At 42.6% G+C, this 9783-nt stretch overlaps 1 protein-coding gene across 1 annotated transcript in view; it reads left to right on the top strand.

Annotated features, from left to right (window-relative positions):
* gpc3 (glypican 3) overlaps positions 1-9783 on the top strand; it is a 199814-nt gene that overhangs the window by 94035 nt on the left and 95996 nt on the right. Inside the window, exons 4-5 of the mRNA XM_007554826.2 lie at positions 7794-7933; positions 9255-9380. Coding sequence (XP_007554888.1) covers positions 7794-7933; positions 9255-9380 — 266 coding nt within the window. The remainder of the gene's footprint in view (positions 1-7793; positions 7934-9254; positions 9381-9783) is intronic.

The raw sequence follows: 9783 nt of genomic DNA, 5'->3' as shown, positions 1-9783 counted from the left end.
GTGTGTGTGTGTGTGTGTGTGTGTGTTTTCCTTTTACCTCTGATCTCAGGGGGCTAAAATTACATCCAACTTGTTGCTTCAAAGACGGAGCAAGAGCACCAATTAATCATGTGTTGTGTTTTTATTACCTGATTACTCAGCTTTAACGTGGCAGGAGCCACACTCAGCCCTGAAATGTAAACACCGCTGGAGCTGCACAATATCATCAAAGTTAGTATTCGTCAAGTCAAGTGTGTTTTCATTGTTCAGACACAATGAAGTCATGTTTAACCCAGTTCTTTAGAAGGCGGGCCGTGCTGTTTGAAAGTCCCTCAAGGAACTGTTTGCTGCTTTGTTGACAATAATTGAAAACTAAGTGGTTTGCTTGATGTTGACAAACAAGCAGTCTGATAATAGATGAATAATCAGCCTTCCAGCTGCTAAAGCACAAACAGGAAGAAAAAAAAAAGGACTCGTCAAAAACCAATTAGTTTTATAGATGTTGCTTTAGAAACGATGGCAAAATGCTTAAAAGTTAATGAACATCAATTCAGCCATTAAGCTTATTAAGCTTCTGTTCGCCAGTTTGAATGCTGGAAACATGATTAAGCTCGAAACTTTGAGAGATTTGAAGCCATTTTTAACAGATTTTTACAGAGTCTGAGCTCAGAATTTCACTCATTATTCACTGTGATATTGTTCAAAACCAGATATTTACATACAAGCTGTAAAAAGGCACAGGCATTTTTCCTCACTTTCTGACGTGAAATCCGACCAACAAAAAACGATTTTTATTTGCCCAATTTCCAGAATAACAAGACTTTTATTACTTTCTCCAAATGATACATTTGAGTTTTATTAGTATTTAGTTGGATTTCCTTTGAAGGTGTGTGTTTTGGGTCAGGTTTTGGGTCAGGTTTGGGCCATCTTGCTACATATTTTCAATAGGACTAAGACCAGAACACACAGATGTTACCTTCCTGGTAACGTGCTCTGACCTGAATTGTAGTTGCTTAAATACCTCCATAGCGCAACGCAACACTCTTTGCACGTCCAGCCAGCATTTTCACATTGTTTCTACAACACAGAGCCCGTCTCTTATTGTAACTTCTCAGCTCTCAACAGCGTTCAGCTGCTCATTGTTCTAAATTTGCTTGAAAATATTGATGCTTGTGTAAATCAATGCTGTGCTCCACATACCTTCGATGGGTCCTTTCATGGAGTTTGTGTGCAGTATGCACAACACAAGCGCTTACATCCCTGCACTGTTTAATTCTCCTTCAGAAAGACTTTAGCTTGAGGGACTTTGTACCCGGGGGGTTCCTCCAGAGTTACCACGGGCTTCCTGTGTGTAGCTCAGCTATTTTCAAAAAGAATATCTTAAAATAGAGTATTGTGTGTGTGTTCACCTTTTGCTAATCATGGGGTGGAAATCTCTTAAATGTTACAACTTTTGACAAACATGATGAGACACAGTAGTTAGCTAACATGACACACGGCTACAGAAACCGGCTATTAGTAGCCGTATTGTTTTCTTTCAGTTTCCTGAAGTGAAACTCCATCGTGCAGCCTGCCGATGTCCTGATTTCATTTGTGCTTAGACTTTATCCAAAAATAACCAGAACAACCCAGACAAAGAATGATCTCAGGAACAGTCATGAAGTGGAAAACTCTCCTTGGCTTCTTTCAGAAGGAAGTGGAGAGAAATGTGCTCCGCTCTGAGGTGGTACTGCGTTTGCCCTTTTTTCGGGTGCGAGTCTGACGATTGCTCCTCCTGGAAGTCGCTCTGGTTATACAACTCCTCTCTCTCCTCGGTTCTCGCACCTTCAATGTAGGCCACTGCCTCGGTGCCGAGGATGGCAGCGTTTTATAACGCCTCACAGCCAGTAGCAGCCGCTGGCCAGCCTGGACTTTTTGCTCTCACCATAAACTCCTTCCTCGGGAAGTGTGGGTGACTCTTCAGAGGCCGATCCTCAGAGAGTTCAGATTTATGGCCCGAGCCAAACCTGACCTGAAATTCCTGAAAAATGACGTGCTTGATGGTCGGGTCGGTGTCGGGCTTCGGTGCCGAGTTTAATACGTTTTCAGTCCATCCAACAGAGAGAAAACCAAACAAGAATGCATGACATAAAGTTGTGACGATCTGCTTGTTGTAATCTAAGTAGAGGAGTAGATAGTTTACCCTGTTGAGGACATGAAGACATTAAGGTCCAGAAGTTAACTGGACTGTAAAACTGCAGCGCACAGCACAATGCGCATACAGCTCCGCTCCTATCAGTCACACATCCCAGATGTTTTGCACCTGACTTACCCTGCAGTTACAAGAACCGACTCAATGGAGCAGGAAGACGTTAAATAAACGCTAAAAACGGCAGAAGTTACCCTGCTGACTCAAATTGTGGTCTAAAAACAAAAGCAGAAAAATCTTATTAAATATAATACATCAGGCTTACTTTGGGCTTGGACTTGGACATGATACCTGCAGGTTTGTTCCGGGTCAGACTGGATTTCTTTAGGTGGAGGTGTAGAACCGTGTTACTCTATGCTTCAAAACTCTAGTGTGACTAGATTTTCTTTTTCCAGAATGTAAAACTATAATAATTCGAGACCTCGGTGTACCTTGATACAACCAGTCTTTGTGAAAGCTAATGCTAGCTAGCATCTGACTCTTATATCTGTACAGTTCGAGTCCCATTGAGAGGAAATAGTTAATAGTAATTGCATAACAGAGACCCACTTTTAAATGAAACTTTTTCTTTACAGTGCAGCTTCTTTTTTTTCTTTCTTTTTTTTTATCAGTATGAAACAGTGGAAGACAATATTTCATTTTCAACACAGCCAGAGCTCTTTTCCTCTGGAGATAATTGTGACAGCTGGATATTGTTTGACTTTTCAGTCACATTAAGACTATTTTTTCCTCCCCATCCTTTTCTCTTCATTTGAGACTTTGAAAGGTTTTCAGCGGAAATAATACATGGATTTCACCAGTTGTCAGTTTTACCACTGGTGACGAGAGTCCATTTTGAAGCAGAAGGAGAAGAAAAGGGAGGAGGTGGAGGAGGACTGACTGGGTCCTTATCGGATGTTCTCCAGCTTCACCAATGGACGGAGTCTCTTCTCTTTTCTCTTTTCTCTTTTCTCTTTTCTCTTTTCGTAGTTGGTGTAAATCCTCGTGATCAACAACAATGTAAAAACCTCATCATAAATTTGTTCCTGGCCCACGGGCATTCCCATCGATTTGTTTAGAGATTATCTTTACGGCGTGTTTGCACAAGCAAAGTGCCACATAGACGCTGAGAAGCAGACGCTCAGCAGAACATGTATGTGTCTGTGTTTGTTGGCGAGGCGGACTGCTCGGGACAGATAGAGGCACACAAACATTTTCCACTTCTCCCCGCTGAGCTGGGCTTTATCGGCGGACTCTCCTGTTGGTTGTGTCGGTCCAGCCCTGGGTGATGCTCCTGCTCGGCTAATGACTTCCCCCCTTCCTGGAGGAATCCGGAAACAATCGGGCAGGGCAGAGTGTGTGTGCTGAATCAGTCCCCGCTTCCCTCTGGGCCCTCCCCTGCTTGTGCCACAAGTCCCCCACGGCTTCCAGGGAATGCGTAAACAAAAAGGCGAGCGCAGCTCCGATCGCATTAATCATGGCCTGCGGGAGCGGCGGCGCTCGCTGCGGGCCCCACAAGGATGAAAGAGTTACATGAGAGGAAGATGTGAGAGGAGGAAATGAGCTGGCAGAGAAACGGACAGAGAGGCACCTTACAGTGGTGTTGGGATTTTCTCCATGGACGCTCTTCTTCTTCTTCTTTTTCTTCTTCTTCTTCTTCTTCTTAACACCGTTTAGATTGTTGGTGATCAGAGATGTCAATTTTATTTTAACCATTGGACAACAGAGGTTGGCAGTATACCTAGGGGTCAGAGTTCAAGTGGCAGTATTATGTAACATTGACTATTTTGAGCTTTGCATCATGTCATAATGTTATTCCCTCAGCTCCTTCAGACTAGCCAGCAGAAATTAGCAAACACATGGTGGTACTCCGCATCTGCCCAGCTTATTATATGAGCTACTTCTCAGTCCAGTGCTTCGATGAACATCTGTAAACACTAATAGAAGAATGTTGCTGTGCTGAAGGCAGAGTCTCAGAAAGAGTAGGAACTTCTTAAAGAGACAGGCCCAATTTCAAGGTGTTAAATTGCAAAGTGAAATTTCTTTTATGTCACGTTTTATATGTGGCATTTTTATAACAGAAGGTAACATAATTACTTCATTGTGCTACAGAATGATAAGATGTGGCTGGAAAACACATAGTAAAACTTTAAACATGCGCTGATGTTGATATTCGATATTAATACTGCTGTCATGGCGGAAAACTGATATTTACCAATATATTGCTTTTGCCCTTTTGACGTCTTGAAAAAAACAACCACACCACTGACTTCACCACTACTTCTCTTCTTCAGTTAAACTACCCACAATCCTTTGCTACATAAGTATCAGTGTCACATGACCAACCTCCTCCACTTCAGAAACAAACGGCAACAAGATGGAAATAAATATTCGTTTTAATATTGACTTTGTCGGACTGATACCAATATGTTTAAAAAAAAATAAAGACTGATATCGATACCGATAATATTGATAAATTGTGGCTCTGTAGTTAAATTGGGATTTGTTATTTAGATAAATCTGACATATAAGAATAGTTTGGTTTGCTCTAAAGGAATGATTATTTAGCTTAAAACAGAGACATGATGTAATTATTTCTGATGTTGTCCTTCATGCTTTACAGGTAAGTGAATAAAGTTTCTTTGCTTTTCGGTAGCAGGATCATTTTGTATATTGTCACTGCATTGTTTGATGAGCATAAATGTGTAATTAGCATTTTTCTGACACTCTTTTTCCTTCATCAATCTTGTCTGATTTTCTCTCATCTCAGACTGAATAACAAGTGATTGAGCTGTCTGAGCTGCACAGTAAAGCAATCACTGTTATTTCTGGTTTAATTATTAACATATCTTTTTATGTAGACGGAACATCGGGGCAGATGTATTTTAGCATAGGACATCAATGCTGTGAATCAGTAAGAAAATAAGTTGCTATGGTTTATTTTATGACCCCCATGCACTCTGAACACCAAGATTGAAAAAGGGCAGGTCATTCAGATGGTTCAGAAAACATATTATATATATAAACATTTTTATGACAACTGAAGGTAACATAGCTACTTGATTGTGCTATAAAATGAAACAATCAGTGCACCTTTTAATGCACAAGGCTTCAACATGGAGTTTGTCCAATATCCTTTGCAGCTACAACAGTTCTGCTGTCCTGGGAAGGCTGTCCGTGAGGTCTGAAGCCGTGTTTATGACAATATTTGACTGATTTTCCAGGAGAGCGTTGGGAAAGAAGCCCTAGCTCGCTGTGCCTGCTCTAATTCATCCCAGAGGTGCTCTGTCAGGTTGAGGACAGGAGGCCAGTCAAGTCCTCTCACATCAAAATTGCTCATCCGTGTCCTCATGGACTTTGCTATGTGCTCTGGTGTACAGTCATGTAGCAACTGCAGAGAGCCGCTCCCAAAGTTGGGAGCATGAAATGGACCAAAATATATGAGCGCATTTGCTGCTGCGTCAAGACATCCTGTCACCAGGACTAAGGGGGCAGCAACACCAAATCTGAATATCCCTCCACCAAACTTTACTCTTGCAGTCAGGAAAGTAGCTTTTTGTTAGCCAAACCCAGACTTGTTTATTGGAGACGTGATGTGTCACTCTAGATAAGACTCTTTACAATCCATAGAGACATTTTTACCTTCCATTCTACTAATATGATTAGCTTAGAGCTGCATGACCCTTTGGATAAAGAAGATCAAATAAAAAAAACTTACATAATGAGAAAAAAAAACAATTTTAATACTTATTTTATATTGTAGGAAGAAAAGGAGAAACTCTGCGTTGCGCCTGGGGACATTATATGAACTTTTTACCAGAAGGTAAAAAGTTCATGTGGAAAGCACTTTGGTTGACTCGAAATTTTACATTAATTGTATTAAAATGTATTTAAAAAAAGTTCAAATTTTTTTAATCTGCTCAACAATAAACTAAACATGCAAGATTTTATTGAATTTCGCCCAGTCCTATTCTGTCACTCTAAGCTTTGCAGATGGTCACCGATGTCTGCAGAAGCAGTATGAATGTGTAGCTGCTCGATTTTCAAGCATCCAAGTAATTGTAACACACAGATTCTGAGTGATATTGTAATACTCCTGGCAATATACCGCATGTATCGCTGCACAATGCGCTCGTTTGTGTCATTTCTCTCTCGGCGTAAACCCGGATGTTGTCAGAACAAGTCGGCCTCACAGGCCCTCCGGATCCATCCTAACGGGGCAGAATCTGCTTTCAGGGTTCCTCGTTATGGTTAAATGTCAGCTCTGAGGTGAAGGGAAGTCGCCATGGTGACGACCTGTTGTTTGTTAGGGCGGAGTGTGTGTGTGTGTGTGTGTGTGCTGTGGCAGCTCTGAATAGATTAACCCTGATAAATCTGTGTTCTTGACAATAAGCGCTTTAGCGTGTCAGCATTTGTTGAATGAAAATGCTTAAGTAACGTGCGTGTTTGTGTGTGTGTGTGTGTGTGTGGGCGTGTGTGTGTGTGTGTGTGTGTGTGTGTGTATGATGTAGCACTGTGTCATGTTAATGGGTTCAGGTGCATTACTCAAGTGAATAATAGATGAAAGGACTTTTGTTTAAGCTGTAAAACATGTATGTCTTTGCACACGACCATGTCCATACATTTGTGTATGCGTGTGTGTGTGTGTGTGTGTGTGCCTTGTTTTTATATCCTCGTGGGGACCTATCTCTGTCTACAATGTGGGTTGTGGGGACCATTGCGCTTTGTGGGGACATTTTCTTGGTCCCCATGAGGGGAAATGCTGTTTTTGGGTTAGGGGGTTTGGTATGTGATGGTTAGTATCAGGGTAAGGGTTGGGCTATTGAAAATTAATGGAAATCAATGTAAAGTCCCCACAAGTCATTAAAACACGATTTCGTGTGTGTGAGAGAGCTTGTGGCCCTTTGCTACAACCAAATGAAGACATACGGTGCTGCTCCGTCCGGACCGATTGGTATTCAGCTGCAGTCTCTCCAGGCAGCTCGCTTTAAGGGAAGCCGGGCACAATTAGCTGTTAACATTACATGGCAGAATTAAGCCTCGGCTGGCATCCCCGGGGGAAATTAAGGATCCGCCAAATCATTAAATCACAAGCTAAACATTAGCAGCCATTTGCATTTTTATTGCACCTGAAAAGAATGTGCCAGCTCCATTATCTCCGGGAGACGGAGAGGGACTCCTTATTTGTTATTGTAATGTCATCCCACGTGGACGACACAATGGCAGCCGTGGCGCGCGGACAGACAGGACAAACCGGAGGCCTCAGCTTCCTGCTCATTTTGTGCTTTTTTTTTTTTTTGGAGAGTTATGATTACAAATTTGAACAAGGCGGCTGGCAGAGGATCCAGTGAATTGTTTGTTATGCAAATCCAATACCCCCCCAACCCCCCTCAACTTCACTCCCACTGCTTTCATCCTTACCAAAAATAAACACACAGAAAACAGATGACAATTTGCAGAGGGGCTCAGTGGGGGAAAAAAAAGAAAGAAAAAGAAGAAGCGCCGCCGGTTTGGCTGCTGACAGGTTCTTGTTTTCTAAAGCATCCCTTCTTATAGGAGATGAAATAAACAGGTTGAAGCTGGAGGGGGGAGGAGGGGAGTTAATTCGCTCACTCAGTGTCGGTTTCTCCTCCTCTCTGCTCTGCAGGTGAGCGGCATGTGTGGACACGCTACGAAGCGAGCCTCCCGCTCTGTGGAGGCCCCGCCTCTCCATCAGCCTCCCGCTGCGGCTGCGACCCGGGACACTCAGCCCTCAGACTCCGATGAGACGCTGGCTGGACTCCGCAGGTGAGGAAATCACTGGAAACAGTGACGGGTTTTTATACAGGCAGTTGCCCAGAGTGGTGTTAGAAGAAAGGGGCGGGTCACCAAAGAACTGGAAGATGAATTTTCTGGTTGTGCTCTGAACAAATTTGCTAAAAATCTAATAATTTCATATACTTTAACTGGTTGGAAGAATTTGTCTGTTTTGTAGTTTTTTATATATTGTCAGAGTTAATGAGAGTTTATGAGACAAACCAACACAAAGTAGCCCTTTAATGTGAAGTAAGGATTTATCTCCCTTCTCATTAACTCTGATCAGCTGTCTTTCATCGATTAAACAGTCCCTGCAGGAAGTTGTGATGTTGCGATCGCAAGTATTAATGGAAATTCACTGATCATTCAAATATTTTGCGCAAACTTGCAATTTTCACCATTCATCGCAACTTTTCCACAAATCTGACCGATCTCTGTAACATTTTCTAGGTTTGCTTCTTTTCTGACCAATCACAGCAACCCTGCTGAATTGTGACCAATCCTCTGAGCTCCCTTCTACTTTAACTTCCTGTTTCACAACGTCTCTAGAAAGCTCAACCTGCAAAGGAAAATTGTAACGTTTTCCAGTTTGTTTTTTTTGGCAAAAAACATTTTAAAATGTTACGAATTTATATGAATTATATCAATATAGAATTCCTTTTTTAGAACTTTGACCTCTAAGGATGCCATTTTACGAAGGTACTTAACATTTTTGTTTGCACTTTAAATATTATGTATGTTACCATCCTGTCTTTTTTGGGAATGTTGTGTTTTCTTTCAACAAGAAAATAATTTACACAGATGGATTTGCTGATGTTGGGGGATCAGAGTAATGGCTGAAAATACAAAGCATGCCACACTCTTAAGATTTTATTTTTTTTTTTCAGGATAACAGATTTTTAAATAGAAATCTTGAAAACCATGTATCGTTTTGGTTTAAATTCTCAGTGATCCCCTGCTGGTTTTTGATCTCTAATGTAAAATGCACAGAGCTTCCATAGTGAGGAGACTTAAAGGCTCCTCACAGTCTCACCAGGTTCCTTGTAACACTCTTTCTCTCTCCACTCGAGACCCCAGCTGAGCGCCGTAATTGCCCAGCAGGACTGCAGGCTTCAGTCTCCAAATGGTCAGATTAATGTCAATTAAGGAGCAGAGACAACCGCCTATTCTGGCCCCTTTTAATCTCTGTGTCTCATGGGGGCGTCGGGGTGGATCTAATCAACTTGCTCTCAGTCTTATTAAGCTGAATTCTCTCTCTTTATCTCTTCCTCTGTGACAGTTTTATTCTTTGTCTCTCTCCGTTTCACCTCAGGGAGTTCATCACCAACCTGAAAAGCTTCAGCTCCTTCTACAGCGGCCTCGGGGAGGCGCTGTGCAGTCGGGAGCCTACCGCAGCAAACAACTCCCTCTGCTGGAATGGGCAGGAGATGACAGACAGGTATGGATTAATAATGGCATTTATTTCCGAGCGCATCTGCTGGGAAATCCACGGCGCCCGGTGCTTTTAAAGCGTATCGGCTCACGAGCAGATCCTCGATCCGGCGGGTTGATTTCACGTCTCGGAGCGCGTAGGTGACTTGAAGGGTAAGTTTTCCCCAAGCTGAAGGGCTTCCTCCTCCCCTCTCCTCCTCCTCCCACTGAGTGTGAGTGTAAATCTTGACTTTGGCTCTATGGGATGTTATAAATGTCAGGCGTGCTGTCCCCTTCTCCTCGCGCCGTTAACTGCTGTTTCCGTTGTTCTACCTCGCGCCTCCAGCACATCTCCTGCACCCTGCAGAACCGTGATTGCTTTGAGCGCTTTTTCACTCGCTCCCTGTTGTGTGGCTCCAGTTGCACACTTT

This window comes from Poecilia formosa, unplaced genomic scaffold (genome assembly GCF_000485575.1).
Source record: "Poecilia formosa unplaced genomic scaffold, Poecilia_formosa-5.1.2 Scaffold66, whole genome shotgun sequence".
In the NCBI taxonomy this organism is placed as follows: Eukaryota; Metazoa; Chordata; class Actinopteri; order Cyprinodontiformes; family Poeciliidae; genus Poecilia; species Poecilia formosa.
Note: the sequence above shows the minus strand (reverse complement) of the source record. Positions and strands in the feature narration are given on the sequence as shown.